Source organism: Doryrhamphus excisus, linkage group LG1 (genome assembly GCF_037039965.1).
Source record: "Doryrhamphus excisus strain RoL-2023G ecotype Guam linkage group LG1, RoL_Dexc_Guam_v1.1, whole genome shotgun sequence".
In the NCBI taxonomy this organism is placed as follows: domain Eukaryota; kingdom Metazoa; phylum Chordata; class Actinopteri; order Syngnathiformes; family Syngnathidae; genus Doryrhamphus; species Doryrhamphus excisus.
In genome coordinates, this window is record NC_136357.1 from 13,387,027 (window position 1) to 13,409,783 (window position 22,757).

General features: G+C 41.2%; 4 protein-coding genes across 30 annotated transcripts in view; 1 reads left to right on the forward strand and 3 right to left on the reverse strand.

Annotated features, from left to right (window-relative positions):
- shank3a (SH3 and multiple ankyrin repeat domains 3a) overlaps positions 1–9,418 on the forward strand; it is a 237,474-nt gene extending 228,056 nt beyond the window's left edge. For 9 of the 22 annotated variants that reach the window (XM_058074733.2, XM_058074734.2, XM_058074735.2 and 6 more), the window contains one exon: positions 3,427–9,416. In XM_058074733.2, coding sequence (XP_057930716.2) covers positions 3,427–3,991 — 565 coding nt within the window. In that variant the 3' untranslated portion in view covers positions 3,992–9,416. Of the gene's footprint in view, positions 1–992; positions 1,028–3,426 lie in introns of all 22 variants that reach the window. The other 13 variants (XM_078790453.1, XM_078790463.1, XM_058074726.2 and 10 more) reach the window with 6 other exon arrangements.
- Positions 8,619–12,456, reverse strand: rabl2 (RAB, member of RAS oncogene family-like 2). Its single transcript, XM_058074757.2, has 8 exons — positions 11,794–12,456; positions 11,694–11,723; positions 11,366–11,445; positions 11,206–11,285; positions 10,537–10,648; positions 9,709–9,806; positions 9,480–9,563; positions 8,619–9,129 (listed from the first exon to the last, which is right to left on the reverse strand). Exons 1-8 carry the CDS (start codon positions 11,898–11,900, stop codon positions 9,046–9,048), a joined length of 675 nt encoding a protein of 224 aa, XP_057930740.2. The 5' UTR covers positions 11,901–12,456; the 3' UTR covers positions 8,619–9,045.
- A 600-nt stretch (positions 12,457–13,056) lies between these two features.
- LOC131130776 (ciliary microtubule associated protein 1A-like) lies at positions 13,057–15,054 on the reverse strand. The gene is made up of 7 exons (XM_058074755.2): positions 14,812–15,054; positions 14,471–14,543; positions 13,850–14,053; positions 13,664–13,771; positions 13,473–13,594; positions 13,269–13,409; positions 13,057–13,190 (listed from the first exon to the last, which is right to left on the reverse strand). Exons 2-7 carry the CDS (start codon positions 14,538–14,540, stop codon positions 13,074–13,076), a joined length of 762 nt encoding a protein of 253 aa, XP_057930738.2. The 5' UTR covers positions 14,541–14,543; positions 14,812–15,054; the 3' UTR covers positions 13,057–13,073.
- A 2,108-nt stretch (positions 15,055–17,162) lies between these two features.
- On the reverse strand, positions 17,163–22,571 carry LOC131130775 (ciliary microtubule associated protein 1A). 6 transcript variants are annotated; one of them, XM_058074750.2, is made up of 8 exons: positions 22,131–22,183; positions 21,882–21,979; positions 21,009–21,120; positions 20,735–20,938; positions 20,548–20,655; positions 20,364–20,485; positions 17,642–17,782; positions 17,163–17,570 (listed from the first exon to the last, which is right to left on the reverse strand). In XM_058074750.2, exons 3-8 carry the CDS (start codon positions 21,115–21,117, stop codon positions 17,454–17,456), a joined length of 801 nt encoding a protein of 266 aa, XP_057930733.2. In that variant the 5' UTR covers positions 21,118–21,120; positions 21,882–21,979; positions 22,131–22,183; the 3' UTR covers positions 17,163–17,453. The 6 variants fall into 6 exon arrangements, with proteins under 6 accessions (XP_057930733.2, XP_057930732.2, XP_057930735.2 ...); XM_058074749.2 differs by lacking the exons at positions 21,882–21,979; positions 22,131–22,183 and adding an exon at positions 22,386–22,571; XM_058074752.2 differs by lacking the exon at positions 21,882–21,979 and having other exon boundaries at positions 22,131–22,223.
- Between the last annotated feature and the right edge of the window lie 186 nt (positions 22,572–22,757).

Consider the following 22,757-nt stretch of genomic DNA (forward strand, 5'->3'; position numbering starts at 1 on the left):
ATATTTACAACATGAGGCAATAAGTGTCAAACAGTAGAAGACGGAATATATAAAGACATTGTTGGTGTGACTGGAACACAATGGGATGGGAGCAGGCAGCAGCAGTTGATTGCCTTCAGCTTGTGACAAAGACGATCATGCACACCATTATTTCTTCACTCCTCAGTGTCTGTCTCTCCACTCCCACTCACCATCACTTACTCTCACCTTCCCTAATCCACACCACTTTTGTGTCCATGTGTCTTTTTTTTTTCCAGCTTTGGGTGCTTTCTATTGTATTCAGTCCAGTCGTGTAATTTGCTTTGTGATTGTAATGAGGACTGTTCTTTTAAGCACTACACACCACACATCCAGTGTTAATATTAGGCACATCTATTCATACATATTGTACATTAGGTAGACAAAGTCTTAGCACAAACCTCTAAATAAATTTTTAGGGTTTGAATACACCGGTTTGTCCATATTAATAGGGAATACAGAACTCATTTACGCTATAAATCCACATCATTTCAGCTTGAATGCAAAAAACAGCATCCATAGAAGTCAAGGGACACATATCCCTTTTCTGTCTTGTGTATTTGTTTTCTTTGTGGAGTCTTTGGATATGTGAACAGTGTGGTCATTACGTCCTCATGCGGCCCACTAGTCAGACCCCCCCCCGGTGCTGACGTCTGCACTGCTGTCTTTGCCTTACATGCTACACATTGATAAGCATACGCATGCACTCACAGGACACGCAAGGACAATCCAAGATCTGTATTAAAAACTTGTTTTTTTATAATGTTTTTTTTAATACAGAGCTTGATGTACCTAATGGAGTGTCCAGTAAGTGTGGCATGTGTCAAAGGCAGCACATTCAGGCGAGGCCAAAGGACACGTCTGGTTAGCAGGCTGCATCTCATGCCAGTGATGCTAACATTCTCTCCCATTGCTCTCTCTTTGCTCGCCTTGCATGTTACGTCCGCCCTGCTGCTCTGATCTGATTGGTCTAGAACTGACTGTGCGCCCAGGAGGGCAGGACCGCTGTGTAAGTGCGCATGGAGCTCCCGATCCTCGCCACTTCCTGTAGTCTGTTTTTTTTTTTTTACCCCCCAGCTTGTGCGCAACCCCTTATAATGCATCTCATCCATATCATCACTTTGCAATGAAAAGCATACATCTCCACATTTTTGTGATATTTTTTTAAAAAAGTTGAATACGTATGTTTTTTTTCCAAGAAACGTGCAGATTTTGGAGATACATGCTTTTCATTGGGCAGCAAGGCTATGCAGAACAAATGCACTCACACAACATGCATGAAAGATACATCTCACCGGCATATTGTACTATTTATATTTACTCTCTGCCTGCAACTCCAAATTCATTTAGATTCATAGATTACTAAAAATGCAAATAATCTGTCATATTTTGGGCAATATTTCTAGTATATTGGTGGGCTCTACTAGTGTACTAGACTGGGGTGGAGGATTTTTTTTTACAACCATGGCATGTGAACAACGTGTTGGCTAGATGAATGCATTGACTGCCAAGATGGAGGTACACTGCATATTCAAACTCAGTAGAAGGTGATCAGACTTACACAACAAAGTAACGCAGGGCGCATGCACTTCATATCCGTACATACTACATATACAAGGTAAGCCCAGAAATGTTTTTCAGATTCTCTTTTTTCTTGTTATCCTCTTAATGAGAAACTTGTTTTAAAATAAATGTAAAAAAAAACTCAAAGGAAGTCAGTGTAAGCAAATGATTGAACAATTAGTTTCCCTGTATTTGTATTTAAATTAATTAAATTCAGGTTCAACCAGAATATAAATATTAGGGATGTCCGGTAATATCGGCCACCGATAATTATCAGCCCAATATTTAACAACCAACTTTATATTAATTGTTTTTTTTAGTTACTTATTATCTGTCTAATGCAGGGGTCTCAAACTCAATTTACCTGGGGGCCACTGGAGCTCGGGTCTGGGCGAGGCTGGGCCGCATCAGGTTTTTCAAAAAAAAAAATAATGCATTTATTAAAAACGGAAAAATAAACTTTGCTTTGGTTCCGATTTTCTACAAGAAAAGCTCTGATAAAACATTCCACTGTTCTCAAATATCTTAATTTTTATTTTTCTACAGAAAAAATAAGATCAAGAATAAAGAAAATCAATCGGTAATAAATATAATAATAATAAAACGGCAAATAATTAAAAATTAAGAAACCACATATAGTTGTGGGTAGACACATTTTTTTTTTCAGATTAAAATTAACAAAGCATTATTAGAGCCCTGTAGACATGACAAAACACGACTATAGTCACATTTATACTCTTTTTATTTACAACATATTGCGCAACTGCAGGGTCTTGAGACACATGCTAACTCGCAAACTAGAGAGCTAGCGACCTAAACGGTAGCCTCCAAGTTAATTCCTTTAAACTAAAAAAGCCAAAAACTTACCACTTCCACACTGATAGGGAGGATAACTATTAACAGTTATTTAACCTTTAACATGAACATTAATCAAACGTAATAATTTTTTCTGGGTACATGATACCATACAGCATCCATATCAAACTTGTGTGGGCCGCACTAACATTAAACTTTCATATCAAGGTGGGGGCCTCAAACTAGTGTCCTGTGGGCCACATTTGGCCCGCGGGCCGTGTGTTTGAGACCCTTGGTCTAATGAGTCACTTTCTCTGTTTCCACAAAGGCCGCGTTGCGTCTTTTTGTGATTGGATGGTTACTAAAGGGAGGGGCGATCTGGGCTATCACTTCTAAAATGATGATTTGGGGGTACAAGCCCCCCCCCCGACCAAGTGTAGAGCAGGCCCCGGCTGGCTTTGATCTGACATCAGATGTGATGGGACAATTAATATAAAAATCTACATGCTGGTTCAGATGCTAACATTAGTGGTTGCTGTGATTTTTCATTCCACTGAAATCTGCCTGACGCTCTGAAAAAACCTGTCTGTGAGGTTTTGGTGACGTGTATACACTGTGCGCCCGTCAGCCAATTTACCACTGTGCAGGGTGCGCTTCACCTGCGCCGAGAACAAACCAGATCGGAGCTGGCGAGCTTTCAGTGCACCTTTGCCGTGCTGTTTTGTCACAAAATTGTCGCTGCACTAAACTGAAAATGTGGACACCTCCCCTGGTGCACCACCACGCCCATCTCAGGACAGTCCAGTCTACCAAATTACACAGTGCAGTTAGTTCAGTTGTAAAGCATTAGACGGACAAGGCTGTCAACCAATCACCACAGATAGTGCTGTATGTCTAGCCCCACCCTTCATTAGCATAGCATTGAAGCGGTATAGATATTTTGTAACCCTACACATGGAAAGCAATCAGATGCTTAGTGAACATCGTGTGATTCCTTCATATACCTGAAGTCCCTCTGCTGTTATTTCTCTTTCTGCTCGTCTCCTTCAGACTTTTCAGCAGCCTAGGTGAACTCCACACCATTTCTCAGAAGAGTTACGGCACCACCTTCACCATACGCCCTGGCAGCCGTTACCCCATCACGAGACGCACCCCTAGCCCGGGCTCACCTGACCGGGGCGACCCCTTCGGACGCTATTCTGGCTTTGGCCTTCCAGCCTCTCCGACCACCCCCCCGCAGACCATCCTCAAATCCTCCAGCCTCAGTCTTCCCCAGGAACCCAAGGAGGTCCGCTTTGTGATGAGGAGCTCTAGTGCCCGATCCCGTTCTCGCTCGCCGTCTCCGTCGCCTTCCCACTCCCCGGGTCTGGGCTCACCGCTGTTGGCGCTCAGACCGTTCCACCAGAAGCCCCTCCACCTGTGGAACAAGTACGACGTAGGGGACTGGCTGGAGAGCATCAACCTCGGCGAGCACAGGGCCGGCTTCCAGGAACACGAGATTGAGGGCTCCCACCTCCCGGCACTGACCAAGGACGACTTTGCCGAGCTGGGTGTGACACGAGTGGGCCACCGCATGAACATTGAACGAGCACTGAAGCAGCTGCTGGAGAGCTGACCCCCGCCCTGAAACCCCGTAATCTCCAGTCGGTGCCACCACAGAGAGGAAGTCGGCGGACGAGCGCATGGATGAGATATTGGGCTCCCAGGGATGGGAATCCCGTACAGTGACACCCACCATGTTGGCCCTCCTCTCCTCTCTACCTCCAACCAGGCCTCTTTAAGAAAAAAAAGCCTTTAGCGGTTCGAGTAAAGGAAGAGTTTTCGCTCCAATCAGAAAAAAAGCTCAGTTGCCTTTCAACAATGTTTCTACAGAGATCAACAACAACAGCAACGATGGTGAACACAAAATAGACGACGACGTGTCTCCTCTATATCTGCTGTTGTTTTTAAAGCCCAGGACTTCGGAGCCCAGGATGGGCGGAATGCTCCACAAACCACAGGAGAAGCCCCGCCCCTTCGCCTTGGTACCCAAACTGTGCTATCAATTCTATTGGGAGAATGTTGAACCAACACTCGTGGCTTTTTTCATAATCAACTATTTTGGTTTTCCAAAGGGAATATGATATATATCTAGGTATTAAATGATAATATGATGATATATGTGTCTAATAATAGCTTTCAGAAGAGACAATTGTGCAAAGAAAAGGAATCTGCACCTGTTCTTGGTTTTTAGTATATAGAAGCAGAGAGAAATCTATTCCACCAATAGTTTACGCATTTCTACCAATTATATACTTAATATATATATATATTTGAAAGAAAAAAAGTACAACTATGGACATGATTTTTTTTGTCATACACTATGTATTCCTTATGTTTTCTCAACTGTAGCATGACCAGTTGCATCATGTCTGGAGCATTTTTTTATTATGAGTTTCTTACGGTCTTCCTTCATACTAAAGGGCATCCCGAAATGTGAGGCAGACACCCAGTTGACAGGCCACCATCCCCACATGTTGGGCGACACATCCCAACAATGTGACTCTCTCTCTAAACATCAGGGCCAGTCCAGGAGACAGCTAATCAATACCAGAGGCTCTTCTACCTGTTTATCCACTTAGAGGTGGAAGTTTGGAGCAGCAGACACACTTTCATTATTAATGGATGATTCTAATAATTGTACTCAAAGTTTTTAGGAGTTTTGGTTCACCGTGTGGTCAAGATGGCAGCAGTGAGTTAATGTTAATTGCAAATTCAAACACAACTTTCCTTAAAACTTGGTGATCTGGTTCACTAATCTCCACAATCACTCCTCCTACCAGTTATGAATGATAACTGCCAGCTTACACAATAGAAATGAATAGAAATACAACATCATTCAGGAAAGCTGCAGTGATAGAGCACTGAATATATTAAATGGACCAAAACCGAATGCTGTAGACTAGCGCAAGTACAGAGTAGCTCTTCAACAAGCGCTAGTAAGATCTCTGCTGCTCCTCACTCCAGGGAAGGTAGAGCAGAAGAGGTAAACAAATGATCCAAATGCTGACGTGAAAGGCCTCTAGCAAGGGAACGCGTGTCAAACGTGGGGATGAGAGCGTCTTTGTGAGGTCTTCATTCATTACAACAGGTCTTGAAGAGACGCTACTATGGACTGATAAGCAAAACAATGCTAAACTGTGAAGATGAACAAGAGACGGGTCTCGTGTGATGAGGCTAGGTTACAATCATGAGTAGGAACAGTGAGTCGTGTCGCTACAACACACTAAACCATCTCCAGCTGGTTGTAAGAATAGTGCTCTCCTGTTCCACACTCATTTTATTCCAACATTTATGTTGCTCATTTAGACACTGTGGGTAGATTTTTGTAGCGTGTGAAACATACCGACACTAAAGACGTGTCCTGTCCATTCTAAACATACTTGTAAAAAATTTGCTATTTTAAATCACAAGCAATGTATATACGATAGATTTCCTATAAATTTTTGGAAAACAACTACATATAGATATATATAGATATATATATGAATGTTTGGCATACAGTATATGCATAGTTAACCTGTGAAAAAGGTGAGCAGATTTTATTCTTTCTATGACCTTTTCGACTATGAACTCTACAACTATAGGGGATGATTTGCACAAAACAAGGTGACACGGTGCTAACATAGAAGCCACCCATCGTCCAAGCGCATGCGTGCATCTGGATCCCCCACCCAAAACTTTGTGTGCGAGTGTGTGTCTCCTTTTATGTAACGTCTGATGAGGGCAGACAATGACAGTGCACACATTTGGTTGCTAGTTTACATCCATGTATAGAGTTTATCCACTATAGCCTTACTGTATTGCCATCAGAGATCCCTGCTATTAGTTGAAATGACAACATTGGTTGCAAAAAATTAATCTGCCTTTGCCTTTTACACAAAACCTGGCAAAGCAGGATATTGCCGTACCTGTGTGCACTTTCACACAGTGTTGACGTTTGCACAAGGTGTAATGTGACATCTAAAGTACTTGTCGCACAAGCGGTGTGTTTTAAGCAGTATATTGACTGATAAAAAGCTATAGATTTTGGAGTATCTGGCTTATGTTCTGGGCGGCACGGCGGGCAAGTGGTTAGCGGGCAGAGCTCACAGCTAGGAGACCAGGGTTCAATTCCACTCTCGGCCATCTCTGTGTGGAGTTTGCATGTTCTCCCCGTGTCTGCATGGGTTTTCTCCGGGTACTTGGGTAATAATTAAGCCACCATTGCGGTCCAGTGTGTTTTTTTTTTCTCCGGGTACTCCGGTTTCCTCCCACATTCCAAAAACATGCTAGGTTAATTGGCGACTCCAAATTGTCCATAGGTATGAATGTGAGTGTGAATGGTTGTTTGTCTATATGTGCCCTGTGATTGGCTGGCGACCAGTCCAGGGTGTACCCCGCCTCTCGCCCGAAGACAGCTGGGATAGGCTCCAGCACCCCCCGCGACCCTTGTGAGGAAAAAGCGGTAGAAAATGAATGAATAAATGAATGGCTTATGTTCTACTTCATACCAGAAGTTGTGATGAAGTAGGCTCGAGGTCAGGGCTCTTCACCACACCAGAGCTTAGTGATGTTGCTTTGTGCAATGTTACACAAGCAGAAAACAGTTGGAAGCAATAGAAATGTCCAAAACGTGTAAACAAGCTGTCTAGTGTAACCTTGCTTAAGGTCCTCTTTCACAATGCTTGGAACAGCTGGCATTTTTCTACCTTTTTCCATCATAAAATGGAAGTGACAAGTTAACCTGGCAATTGTCCACTTTGAAGTAGCATCAGAGTGATAAGAGGCGGGACATTGTCTGTGTCTAAGGGTATTCCATTTAACACCAATTCTACAACTGTCACCGTCTAAGTATTTTATATGTCACACATCTTGTTGGCTGTTGTCACTGTGTGAAAGCACACAATTAATTAGCAAAAAAAAAGGTACTGGTGAATAAATGCCAGGCTCTGATGCAACCATTTTGCGGGATCTCTGTGTGACACCTAAAGTCCATGTGGTGTAAGGAAAACACAGTACAATATATTGTGCATTTCAAACATAATTCCCCTTATTTCTGTTCACTGCGTATAGTTCCTCTTTACCCAAATCCACGACCCCACTGTGTTGTATGTCATTTTTTTCTTTGAAGATCTCCAATTTCAGTTGCTGTAATATGAGGCAAACAAAAAATGAAAACGTGCCAAAAAAAAATGTATATTTGTCTTTAGGACTATCTTAGTTGCTGCATTTAGAGCTGTTACAGACTCAATAATATGGTGCCATCTCCTGAAAATCTTGAGAACTGCAGACATTTGATAGCTCACTCACTTATATATCCCATCAGAGGACCTCCAGTCATTATTCTCACTTTAGTACAGACAAGGCATGCTTTAGATCAGTGATTCTCAACTGGTTTGGAAGCGGGACCTACCATCACTCCTTAATGACAAGCGACGACGCACATTGTGGATGTTTAAAACTTCTTAAATACATTATATTCAAAGAGACTGTTTGCAATGGTTACGCAGCTGCCTAGGCACACATCTCGTAGCGTGCAAGGTGCATTCATGGACAGCGGGTCAATACATTATTTTGTTGCTTAGGCAAAGACCCGCGGCTCACCAGTGGAGAATTACTGCTTTGTTTTACCATTGAGCTTTACAATTCTGTTGTTTTACCATTGAGCTTTACAATTCTGTTTGAATTCATATACAGAGTATTGCAATGGCTTTATTTGCTGTTTGTTTCATTTAAGTGAAACTTTTAGAGGTTTGGGTTGCTGACAAGATTGTTTGACCACAAACACATCATTCGGGCTAACCCGTTCAGTAAAAGGTTATCGTTGGCTGCTTTTCTGATCAACAAAGCACAATCTACGTTGTGAAAGAGGGGATGTTAACTTTTCAAAAGCATCCACTGGTTTTATCATAGAAGGGTTTTCATTTTTCTTTCATTGTTGTGTTCCCCCCCCCTCTCCTTGTTTGCACTGTGAAGTTTTGAATGGTTGACATATCGCTGCAACATCTCAGCCTTGACTTGTTGGTCAGCTGAACTGAACACATCATCATCACCCCCTCAAGCTACAATACAAATAACCAGACTTAACTTAGCATCACTCATGCTTAACACAGCAAGGGTGGATGCTACAAGTCTGAGATGTTGCTCGATATATGGCCGCCACAGAGATACATTTGTTATATTATGTAACACATTTATAATTAAAACCTGAACTGCTAAGCCAGCGTCTCAGTAGATTTATTCGCAAGTCACACCGAACAAGACAGTCACATATACAGCATATAGACTTTTGCTTAGTTTACATTCTTTACAGCTTCTGCGCGGCTATTTATGAAAAATTCTGCATCACTATTTTATTATGTGGTACATTGAGTTTTCATTGAGAACTTGCTGGCAAACCAAAAACATCCAAATGTTTCCCTCTGGGTGTTGCACACAAAAATATGCATTTTCTTTGCTCTGAGTGGTTCACATTCACATTACATGACATGATAACTGGTTTGTAGCTCTTAAACATTCAATCTATTGTTCAAACTATTAAAACACACAAGTTTGAGATGCGCTGTAGCAGCTGTGATGAGATTATTAGGACAAAAAGTACATTCTATTGGCAAGGGAAAGATCATGTACATCACCCATGAAACTGTGTCAAGGCAACTCAGGGCTCTCCTCCCTCTTTACATCATCACCTTCTGCGTCCGAGCTAGCCTCTTTCTTCTCAAGCTCAAAGTTCTACAGAGACAAAATGTAACAAAAGTGGAAAAAAACAATAAGCCAAGGTTACAGTATAGCAAAGTGACAAAGACATGGTCAGGTCAACCAAAGATGCTATTTTCCATCCACTGTGCACATTCAACTACAGCAGGGGTCAACAACCCGTTGAAATCAGTGAGTCCATCTTTGGGACTTTCCCAGTCGGTTACTGTGGTAAATTTGCTAATTATTTAAATATGTATCACTTTCCCCAAAAGAGATCTAGTCAAGGTTCACGGCCAAGACTAGGGATGTTGGGTACAAAAATGTTAGAATACTGAACTGCAGTATAAAATGTTTGGGTATTTGAAAGTGAAAGTGAAACCCACCTCTAATTCTTGCATGACTTCATCCATGAAGTCACTAGGGTTTTGCTTGTATTCCGCTGCTCTCTTAATCATCTCCCTGAACATCTGTTGTGACGAGTAACACCCAAGTTTGAGAAGTCTGGTCTAGTTTTTAGGGCTTTCAGTTGCATTGTGATTGTAGCGCTTCTATAGGCAGGATCTACAGCACGACCCTGAATAACACTGTGAGAAAATCAAGAAATGCTCAAACCTTTACAACGTTAGTGCCATCTGCTGCAGATACAAAGTAAAAAGGGAGTCCCTGCTTCTTGGCAAAGTTGAAACTTCGTTGTGTCACTTTTAGATCAGCTGCAGACATAAAATGAGAAATAAAAATCAACAAGAAAGTCAAGTTCGTATTTGTCCAAATAAATATTTATACAGTGTATAGGTCGTCCTCTGGTTACGAATGAGTTGTTAGTGAGATCTTAATGTACATAACTCAGACCTAAGACTCACACTGTAAACACAACACGAGAAAGACATCATATAAAGTAATAGAAACTCTAAGTACAAAATTACATGAAACGGTAAAATTATTTTTTAAAAAAACCTATACTGCTCCTTTATTACTGTCCCTTTCAAAACAAGCAGATAATTTTAACATGTTTGTGTAGTGTAGTGCTTCTGTAGTGTTTTGTGATTTCCAACTGACTGAATCCTGACTGTGTGTGAGTATGGGAAGAGGCGAGCTGCGTGCAAAGAGTATAGTTTAGTTTACAGATGATTCGGCGTGGTAGCCTGTTTAATTTTTGCAACAAAGACAGTTCATTTAAATCCTTCATTTTTCAATTTATATGCTTGAAAATGATTAATTTAGACCAAGATAACTACAATTTGCCTAATTATGCCTTTTTATTTTTTACTAATAAGCTTTGTTCAGCCACGAAACAGTGATCATTTAAGACAGCGATTGAGTGAGAGACGTTCGAATCACGATGCAGTCGGGGACAACTTTATGTATACATAATTAGCTAACAAATCTGCTGCAAAAAAATCAAATGAAGACAGCATTTACATGCAATGCATGCTCACCCACCATCAATCTTGTTGGCCACCACGCAACAGGGGATCTTGGGTCTGTACTCCCTCAGTTCCTTGTACCAGTTGGCCAGATTCTTATAGGTGACCTTTCTCTGGACATCAAAAACCTTCCCGAGAACAATAAACAAGATATGAAATTCATTCATTCATTCATTTTCTACCGCTTTTTCTTCACGAGGGTCGCGGGGGTGCTGGAGCCTATCCCAGCTGTCTTCGGGCGAGAGGCGGGGTACACCCTGGACTGGTGGCCAGCCAATCACAGGGCACATATAGACAAACAACCATTCACACTCACATTCATACCTATGGACAATTTGGAGTCGCCAATTAACTTAGCATGTTTTTGGAATGTGGGAGGAAACCGGAGTACCCGGAGAAAACACACGCACGGGGAGAACATGCAAACTCCACACAGAGATGGCCGAGGGTGGAATTGAACCCTGGTCTCCTAGCTGTGAGGTCTGCGCGCTAACCACGCAACCGCCGTGCCGCCAAGATATGAAATTGTCTCTTCAAAAACAATTGTCAATCTATTTGCAAGTCGGATTACTCAGTGTGTCATTTTCTCTTTGTCAAAGCAAGAGCCTGATTTTTGGAGCATTTAACATATCGGTACCATTATACCTTACAGCAATTCTAATAAATATGCATGCATTCTTCTTACCATGATGCATGCGTGCGCTTTGTGGTAGTATGAAGGGTGCATGCTCTGAAACCTCTCCTGGCCGGCCGTGTCCCAGAAATCTGTGTATAAAAAGTCAATGTTAATGAAACAGATAAGGGAAAAAAATGTGTGAGAGAACGAGAGCCGTTTAAATACATACCCACTGCTACGGTCTTGTTGGCCACTTTGGCGGTGTGTTTGTATAGAGTCAATGCATATGTTGACAACTGCTGTGGTCGACTGAATGAGGATTTAAGGAACTTAATGGTGACTTGAATGACTCATTGTGAACACTCGATAGAAAACAACTGTCTGTTTTTAATGTTTCTGCGGCGGGAAGGATTTCTGTTTAGTGAATTTCATTCATTTTTGTCCACATTTTCAGTATCATGTAATTGTAATGTGTTTTGACCCAATATTTGTGTCAATGTAGCATAATATTTTAGTATTAGCTTCTGGTTCTATCTTCTGCTTCCCATGAAGGATACTATTCGTCCAGGAGAAACCTCTCCATCAACCTGAAGACACAACTGACGTGTAAGCCACAAGTTCAAAATTAAACATCTGCCATTTGAAGTCATAACTTACTTGGATTTACCAACGGCGCTGTCTCCCAGACAGATTATCTTCACCTGTTCGTCCGCATCGTACTTTTTCTGGTCCAACTCGGGGATACCGTCTTCATCACCAGCCATGTTTCTTATTGCTTACTGTATTCTGTAGCTACTACTTCGATTATTTCAACATTTGTGGCGGCTAATTCTTTTGACAGACCACAAGACAAATCCGCAAGCTAACGGCGGCGGCGCTAGCTATAGCTAGCTCGTGCGTCACCGGTTTGCCGCGGTTGAACGTTTTTACGTTATTTTTGCCACTTGAAAGCCAACATTTCACTTGCCAGTCGAACTAGTCTTCAATTGTCGGAAAACAGAACACACAACGGTTGCTTGTAAGCCATTTTTTTGTGTTTTGACGAGTTTTTCCTGCGAAGACACGCTGTAGTTAAATCGCGTGAGCGACCAGTCTTAGTTGTAGCTCGCTCACAAATAACCAAATAGCGCAGTCAAATATTTAAACAGACATGCAATAACTCACGTTTTACAACGATGTCCCTACGACTGAATGTATCATTTATCCGTAGCCGTCTCGCTTTAACATATCAGACAAACAGGTTTGTATTGCCAACGCAAAAAGCTCGTGCCGATTTGTTCCTATGCAACCAGGACGCCCAAAGGACCCGTTGTCATACATTTAGCTGTCTTTTCTTGTGCCTGACAGAAATAAATTATTTGTAGACGTTGGCATGGCAACTAAAGCTCAGTTTTTGTTTTTACTATGTTAAAAGACTGCTGAAGCAAAGAGGCCAGATTTTAATTTTCTTTTAAAATGTATAGACAGCATTAAATAATGTTTTGTTTAGTATGTTTTAATACTAAAACTTTTGGACGCTCTCAGTATGTTAAAGGATGTTTAAAGTGGGGTTATCTTTATTATGTCCCTTCCTGCACCCAGAACACAGTTAAGCTCTCAAAATGTGCTGCTTTGTGGACTGTCATGCAGCCGTATGGTTCAGTGTACAGAAGGAAAAAAATGTTTAGTTTTTTGTTTATTCTTGGTGGCAAACTCACCAGTGTAGTTTTTGAACAGTAAAAGTGACCACTGCAGTGATATGAATATTTTGGGAGTTGAGTTACGTTTTGCATGGGGGGGGGTGTCTCACAAATGAAGAAAGTGGATGGTGCAGCAGGGGTTAAAATAAAAGTTATTATTTTTTGAAATCTAGTAATCTTGTAAATGCATTTCAAAAACACTGACGGGCTTTCAACTTTCGCACCTTGATGATTCACACCAACTGTGAACTTTCCAAGTTAAATGAGACTTATTGCATGTTGACATTTATCCACAGCCATAAGGGGGATGATGGTTTTTTCAGAGTGATGACGTCCAAAGGTGAAGGCTGGCGCTTTTGAGCAATTAGACGTGACCTAAACAAAAGGTCTTTTGTCATAATCCATTGATGGATAGTAGTGTGTGTATTTTACTGAAATGGTTAAGCTTCCTACCTTCTCAGGACAATATACTCCAGGTGCTGGTGTCCTTGTAGAATCCTGAGGTGGGAACTTGCGGCCAGGCATGCTGAACTCAGGGGATTTTCTCAGGTAAGTTTTGGGGTCCGTAGCTTCATAAGCTGCAGGGCCTGGAGACTGGAGGTAATGGGAGTATTATTAAGTCAGTGTCACAACAAATCTATTTTTAATGACATCTACCTTTGACAAGTCATCCAAAAAGGTCCCAACTTTACGGCGGCCAAGGATAGAGTATGCGGGTACTGCAGGTATAGTGACAGTTTTAGGTCCCAGAACAGGTGGCAGCATGTTGGCAGCTGGACCTGCAGAATTGGAAGCACACTATATGTAACGAGTTTCTTAATGCATATGTATCTGTTAAGGAATGTTACCGGGTCCGCTTTGGTTGCTGTTTACGAGTTGTTTTCTTCTTGCAGTTAAAGTGTACGAAGGAGTAGAGCGGAAAGTGTACTTCTCTGCACTTTCAAGGCTGTAACAGTCTGAAACACAAATGAGAAATGTCTGATATCAATTATTGAATCCCTTATGCTAAATCTAATTCTGTGTCTTTTGCTCACTTGGTGCAGGAATTTCAGCACGAGCTGGCTCCTTTCGACGTTTACCAAATGAAAATGCTGGAGCGCCGTCTCGGCCGTTTTTGGTGATGTTGGATGGGACAAAGTGTGCCGGTCCAGGTGAGACATGAAGTTTGGTCCTGGGGAAACGATTCCCTAAGGAATAGCTTGGTGCTTTGGATTTAGTTGGATCATGGTTTTTGTATCCTGGATTTAGGGCGGGGAAAAAGATAACATATCTCAAATAACAGTTCTACTGTATTTCCTTAAATGGTGACGTTCATTTGAAGGAGCCATCTATTGGAGAAGAGAACGTTATTTCGATATTTACAAAACATAGTCCTGTTATTCCTTGCGCCTATCAATAATGCAGTGCATTATTACAGGCAGACTTAATTGTTCCCTGTTTGACTTTCCACTCATCATGTAAGACTGACCCAATATTTATTTATTTTTGTCACATAAAATTGATGTAACTGCCTGAGCAGTGAGGTCAAAGCAGAAAAGCTCACCTGTGTTCAGGTTTGCCGTAAGACCAGCTGCTTATCTTTTTTCTTGTCTTATTTTACACCAATGAAGTTATTAATTTCTTTGATTTATTTATTAAGTTTAGTAAGGTTTTACCTGTCAGTGAGGGCAGTGCGTATAGCCGGGAGGGGGCCGTGAGCACAACGTTGGGCTTTTCAGCAGGCATTATCTGCCAGGAGAGGAGACACTCAACAAAAAGACACAAGAGTATTCCAAAACCTTTTAGGTTTCTTCATTTGGCTACAGGGGGTATAAAACAATGCAAACTACAATCACAATAAATAATACACATAGTTACACATTGTTACATGAAATGTGATGTGTCAGCCAAAATATTATCATTCAACTGTACCTAAATGACTATGTACAGTATTCCAATATAACAACAATCATCATTGTAATATACTTGCATGACTCATTTGGACCATGTGACTAACCTGTCAGGGCGACCCTCGAGTTTCTTGTTAAGATTGAACTTTTAAGTTTCAGTTTAAGCATCCTGACGCAGCTCCTGCGTTCGAGTTGGTAGATGACATCATTAGAGCCGAATGTGATGAGACGTTGGTGGCATCAGGCAGCGTGTGCACAAACACATTGCAGCAAAACATCGTGCTTTTCAACACTGCGATCATTCAAACCGACCAGGGTGACGTCAAGGCCTACCCGGATGGCGGTAAATTTGACATCCAGCAGATGACGCTGTGGTAACAAAAAACGTAATGTATGTCTTATACAGAACAGTCATTTATAGTCAGTTTTCCGTGTTGTGTGGGGTTGTGTCGTGAATGAAACATAACAATAAGAGAACAACTTTTACATTTGGATTGGGGAACATGACCAGCAGCAATATTTTTGTTAAGTTTGTTGGCGTTTGCATATTACAGACATCATGCATTAATCCTGCAATGCTTTCCATGTCCGCTTGTAGTCGCTGTTGGGTGAAAGACCGGCTGCTGTAAAGATGCCCGTCAGAAATGTCCCGAAAATCCATTTAACCAAATTTGAGATATTTAGTTCATTCATTTATTCAGTATTTAAGTAATTTCTACGGTATATAATACATTGAAAAGTATGTCAAATATAAAATAAATCTATCCATCCATTTTCCTCCACTTATCCGGATCCGGGTCACAGGGACAGCAGTCTCAGTAGGGAAGCCCTGACTTCCCCTGTCCCCGGCCACCTCCTCCAGCTCCACCGGGAGGACACCAAGGCTTTTCCAGGCCAGCTGTGGGACATAATCCCTCCAGCGTGTCCTATGTCTGCCCCCGGGGCCTTTTCCCGGTTGGGCATGCCCGGAACACCTCACCAGGGAGCTTTTCCGGGAGACATCCGGACTATAGATGCCTAAGCCACCTGAACTAGCTCCTCTCGGAGCCCCTCCCGGATGACTGAGCTCCTCACACCACCTCTGAGGTTGAGTCCAGCTACCCTACGGAGGAAACTAATTTCAGCCGCTTGTATATAACAAATAAATTGATTCCTTTATTTGTGTACAATCAAGTATACAGTACAACCTAGTTTCCCAAAGTGTGTATCCTCAGGGGTACACCAGTTATAATGGGGGTACGTCCCTGAATGCTTGAAGTTGTTCATTGGTCTGTGTGCGTCATATGAACAAATACGTTTGATGGTTATTTTGTTGAGTGTTTAATCTTGAATATTTAATTCATATTGGTGTTCAAATCCCCACACGGTGAAACTCTTGTTACTGTCAGTAGGGATTCCCCCAAAAATGGGTGCATTATCATTGGTTGCACTAATTTTGTACTTCAGATAATGCTTTATCATGATTGATAAACTTAGCCCTATATTTGGTAAAGGGGAATTCATTTGCTTTTTCCACTTTTTTGACTTAAAAATGTTGTTACAATGTTGTATCCTGGTGTTAAACAATGCCAAAGCGTCAGATAATGAGGTTTTCATGTTTGGAAGTGAGATTTGAAAAACATTTTGGAAGGCCAAGAGTGTCCAGGAGTAGGGTTCTACTGATGTCAATGAGATCCGGGCTTCCTTATATCGGCTGCAGATTGCCTGCACTCAGTAACAGGGACCTACATACTGTATGTATCCGAAAGTGTGACCAACCACAGCGTAGTGGGCGTGTAAATTAATTTGGGTCGGAAGCAGGAAGTCCATGAATCACTGCAGAAAGAGGTGCAGAATCTGGAAGACCTAGAAAGCTTTCTGTGTGCGTTACTGCGTGTAGCTGGTAGATAGTCCCTCATTACAAAGTGGCGAAAATTAGCATATAGTCCCCTTTAAACCATAGTCATCATGAGTGGACAAAAAAAGTAAAGCTGAGATTCAACCGCTTCAAACGAAAGGATGCTAACATCAAACTGGAATGATTTCTCATCAGTGTTTATGTGAAAATGTAATTTCTGACCCAGAAGTACCATAGAATTTAAAATGTTATTATCATAGGTTTTTACATGTGCAAGAGTAGAGGCTTCAACTCAAATGTCTGAAGGGGTAAGTGAGCTTTTCAGAGTCACTTGACTACGGTTGAACATATAGCTTTCATATCCAAACCTGAATCTTAGTTTTGGCTTTTTAGCAGGAAATAACAGTGAAATTTGTAATTTTGTCCATTGTGAAACATTCATTTTTTATAGCAAGATTTAGACCAAGTTGGGTGTGCCAGGTTTAAAGACAACGAATCATTTCATTTGGACAACAGCAAACATAACACAATGTCTTTTGTCATTTGATATTGCTGTGTTATTTCCAGCTAGACAACCCCCTCACCCTCCAAAAAAAATGTCAACAGCATATAATATTTTAACCATATGCACCTAAACTATAAAATGACTTTCACTGTTTTTTTATTAAAAAATATTGTGCAACACAATGTTGTAAGATTTTTCTGACACCATTGACTATGCGCCAGTTAGTGAAGTAGAACACGGTGCTGTACGATCATCTGTGAGCCACATAACAGACAACAACCTCTTTGGATTCCCTGTGTGGCGTCCTGGGTAGGATTTAGTTAGAAGTCATGAACCTTCCAAACTGTTGGGATCTCAGCAATAAATACCAACAGCTGTCTTGGTGGCGTAATCTGACACTGTCTACTTCAAGCAAAGGAAAATGACTGTTGATATTTATCCACATCCATAATGGGGCATATTGTGTATTTTGAGTGCCGTAATCCAAACGTGAAGGCTGGAGCTTTGTTGTGTGTGGTGGTGACCTGGACATGAGACACAGTAACATGTAGTGACACCTTGTCATCATTACAATACTATTGTGTAGAAGTCCCACCTTCTCCGGACAGTATACTCCAGGTGCTGGTGTCCTTGTAGCATTCTCAGGTACAAACTTGCGGCCCGGCATGCTGTACTGAGGAGATTTTGTTAAGTAGATTTTGGGGTCCACGGCTTGATATGCTGCAGGGCCCGGAGACTGGAAGATGAAGTAAAAGAAGCACCGTTGAGTCAAGATGCATCCAGACATTCAAAATACATTATTACTCATCATCTAAGCATTACTGTTATTGTTGATACATGTACTAGTATATAGTATCATCCTTCCAGTGTTTTCCCACACATTTGTGGCGGGCTTTCACAAATTGATTTGGCACTATCTGTACGCCCTCGTTCATAAACATAATGGGCCGTGTTTCTGAAAGTAGCTCTACCAGGTGCCGTAGTCCCCCCCAATATTGTGATTTACACCATAAATATTAGTCCTATATTTATTTAATGTACATATTAAGATTAATGCTAGTATGCTGGCAATGCTAATGTTAGAATGTTAAAACCTAGCATTATAGAATTTATATCACAATGCTAACATGCTCACATCAGCATGCTAACACCTAGCATAATAGTGGTGTTCATATGTGTCTAGCCATGGCTAAAAATATTATGGTAATGTTAGCATGCTAGCAATACTAACATGCTATTGTTAGTTAACACTCAGTGTGATAGTGTTCAGTCTTTATATAAGTATCTACGTATGAAATTGGCTAAAATGCTATGCTATATTAACATGCTAATGTTAGCATGTCAACACCTACCGTGCAAACACCTAGCATGATAGTGTTTATTATTTTGTTTATATATTTGTCTACCCATGAAAATAAGATAAAAAAATGTGAATATGCTAATGTTGGCATGCTAAGACCGAGCGTGATAGCCAGGGGGACTAAACCTCCTAATTGAGAATTGAGAGTTGAAAATTTGGACTTTGGAACGGTCTGAATTTTGCAGTCTGAAAAAAAGGGAATGTAAAAAAAAGTGGGAGTTTTTCATATGTACAAAATGGCAAGAACATCCTTATTTGAGAAACATATTGATGTTGGAAGGGTCTGAATTGGTTGAGAATGTAGAAGTAGCAAGAACTCTTTAGATCAAAGGCATTTTGCATTTCAGAAGTGAAAATGTGGCAATTTTTATGCTGTCGCCAGTAGCCAATGACATACTGTCCTGACTTTGTTGAATAATTGATGTTGCAATGAGGTGAATGGGTTGAGAAATGTGGACACGGTAGTAGGTGAAAGCAGCTTTTCAGAAAAGTTAATTTTGGGACATTTTATATATATATTTTTTTGTTTTGTTTTGAAGAATTGGATGTTGAAATGGCTTGAATCAGTTGATCAATGTGGCAGCAGTAGCAGGTTAGTTTTTTTTTATTAGTTTTAGGGAAAAGGGTGAATTTGGGGAATTTCAATTTTAGATCCATTCATTTTCCGCTCATCCCTACGAGGGTCGCGGGCATGCTGGAACCTCTCCCAGCAGTGAAGAATTTCTAAGTAAGAAGCCAAAAATATACCACTTCCACACATAATGGGAGAACTGCACAGTGTCAAGTTAAGGTAATGTACTTTAAGGTAATGTCTCATCAATGTAACATGACTGACGCCTATTGACTGGACTACTACATATGATTTAGCGATCATTTTTTTATAATACATAAATTTATGAAAAGCTGAGTGCAATGAGGGAGCAATGTTTGAACCACAATGTAGCAAAGGACTGCACATGCAAATGTGTCATGGCCAATTATGCAAATTAGACAATTCCATCATTAGCTGGGATGGGCTCCAGCATTCCCCCACGATCCTAATGACGATAAGCGGCATAGAAAATGGATGGACATCATTATGTAATTCCTTCAGCAACCACCCACCACAAATGCATTGCAGTCTTATAAGAAACAGTCGTCCAATCCCTCTTCTGATTCCACTACCCTGTGTCCCTCCCCGGTGCCTTCCTTCCCTACCCAAACTGGTTGAGGTAGACAGTCACCCCACACTTCTGTGTCTCAGTTCTGTTTGACAAAGTTTTTCTGTGCCTCTGGTGCCAAAATTCTTACTCATGTTGGGTTTGCTTGGCTTGTTTTAATAATGCATGAAGATCGTAATTATTTGGACATCAAGGATTAACCCTACAGTAGTTTAGCTTCTTTGTAGCTTTTTTTGCACGTTTTTTTCACCAAAAGATGAAAAATGACATTGCAGATGTCAACTTAGAGCACTAAAAGATTAACTCTTGTCAAGTTTAGATTTTTCTTTGGCTTTGTGGTTTGCAAAAGCAGCATCAGCAAAGGTGGCTATAAGAGACAAAGTGTGAGAAAATATAAACTGCATGTTAGGGACGTTCCTTTTGTTTTTTATATTTTCAAGTAGCTCGCTTCTTTTTTTTACACATGTATGGCAAGTAAAAATAACCTAGCTGTACATGCCACTCCGTATTACACATTCACTGCGCTTTCATCTTTCAAGTTTTTTTGTTTTACTGTTAATGGTTAAATAGTAAGATGCATGAATTGAGTCAAACAAAGTGGTCTGACCCATATTTCACCACTTTTCCCACCCATAGGAATGTTTGACAAGGTGCTGAAGGTGCTGATGTGGTCATGTGTAAGCCGCCTGTTTCAGTCAGCCCCCTGCTGGGCTCGAACACAGGACCTTTGGAATGGGAGTCGAGAGCACTGACCACTGTGCCAAAAACCAGGCAAACTTGGTCTCATTTTGGTGTACCTTTGTGTAGTCTTCGAAAGTGTTTCCATTTTTGCCTCGACCATAAATTGAATGTGCAGGCGCTGCACGTATATTGACTGTTTTAGGACCCAACACAGGAGGCAGCATGTTGGATGCTGGACCTGCAGTGACAAAGTGACAAGTGATTATTGTGAAGTGAAACAAAAAAACAAAAAGATCTTACCAGGTGTGGTCTGGTTGCTTTCTACGACTTGTTTCCACCTCCCGGACAAAGTATATGAAGGAGAAGAGTGGTACGTGTACTTGTCTGCATTTTCAAGGTGGTAGCGGTCTAAAGCAGCAAAAGCCAATGTCATCAATCAAAAACTAGCTCTAGTGCTAACTATTGTGTCATGTGTGTTTTTGCGTACTGGGTGCAGGGACTTGGTCACGCGTCAGATCTTTTGGACGGCTACCAAATGAAAACGCTGGCGTTCCATCTCTGCCATTTTTGGTAATGTTTGAGGGGATGAGGTGTTTTGGTCCGGGTGAGTTATCTTGTTTGCTTATGTCATAGCTTGCCCGAAAACTGTAACTCGGTGCCTTGCATTTTGTAGGATCATGTTTACTAGATCCTTAATGAAAATATAACAGATGTTCATTATGATACATCATTCATAAAGATAGTTGAAGAGGGGGTTGTACCTGTCAACGAAGGCAGTGCATACTTTGGGCCTGGGCTGCTATATAGAGCAGCTATGGGCCCTCGTGGTCTGTGAGGCCTCCATGATCCAACCCAAGGCTCATAAGGCATTATCTTCGGAAAAAACACAAACACATGCCACCATCTTTTAGTCTTGTGTACAGTATTGCACAAATATCATCGCTATTCCACCACATTGTCAATGTGAAAACAATGTTTTTGCATTGATGCAATAGATGCATTCATTTAAACACTCAACTTCAGTTTTATAAGTAGGTGATACATATCACTTTTCCATTTGCTGCACTAAGGCACACCTGCAAATCAGAGTCAAGTGTAAATACACAGCAACAACAAAACCTATGAAAGTCTTACTTACCAGGTGTGCCTGTTACTCAGTAACAAAAAAATAAAAAAAAAAGGTTTTGCCCCATCAGTTCTTTTAATTCATTTGGATTCATTCATTTTGAATTCATTAGTTGTTCCTCTAATCCAGAATTCCGTGGGTTCATTGAACTACAAAAAAAGCAACTTGTTTAAAGCTTGTGAACTTCACTATGACAATGTTGTCATGGAGATGCCCCGGCATGTGGTGTGTTCAAATGTCCTATAGTATTAAAGGAATTTCCACGGTCCCGACTGCCAGATATTGCATCTAATGGAAACTGTCACAAAGAATTTACAGTATTGTTTTTAATCAGAGTTTCTTAAATGCATCATCAGATGAACACTTCCGGTGTACTTACTCCGCTGCGGCGGTACACTTTTTTTGAAGTTTTATCTACAAACTTGTACAACCCATCTCTTATATCTGTCCAAACTATGTGTTGCGGGGGGGGGGGGTTCAAGGAAATCTTACTGAACCCATAACTAACCTGTCAGGACGACCCGTGGTTTTCTTGGTGAAGTTTATCGCGTTGTACCAAAATGCTATCCTGCATGTTAGCATCCTGACGCTGTCCCTGCGTTCCAGCTGAGAGATGACATAATTAGAGCCTAAATGTGATGACGAAGAAGCCGGCAGGTCATTTGAAATTACGCGGCCAATGATAGTGGCATCAGGTGGCGTGTCACTGAAACACAGCACACAAGTGCTTCTACACAAAAAGATGGTGTTGTTTTACCAGAGCGAGCGCACGTCCGACCCTGCTCGTAACCACTTGGTCGTGACGTCACCGTATGGAGTCGGTGAAGCGCCACTTATTAAAAACAAAGTCGTGACAAAAAGTCATTCAAAAACTAAATCCGGTGAGTAAAACACATTTGTGTGGTATTTTAATGGGAGTAAATAGTTTCACGCACGAAAAGTTCAAAGTTCAGTGCTTTGTGTCTGGAAAACTTTCAATCGGTTGCGCGCACATTGGCCGCACAGCACTCACCCGACTGTGAAAACAAGCATCTCAGGGTCTTAATTGTGACTTTCACCTTTCTCTTATAGTTGATCGCTCTACTATAATCCCCAGAGTTCACCCGGGTAAAATGTAAAGCATTTTGCTTGTGAATAACGACCAAGTTCCGTCGATTCAATTAGCACGTCAGGGTGACAAAAGGCAACATCCAAGATGTCGCCTATAAACAGGAAGTAGGAGGAAGTAGGACTTTAACTGTTAATGGAGATCTGCCAACATGTATGGATTTGTCATACTTGGTATACAATTGTATGCTTGTATTATTTACTGCTTTCCATTTTGTTTCATTTTGCTTGTTTCAATTTCAAGTTCAGTCTGTACAGTACTGATAAAATAACAGAT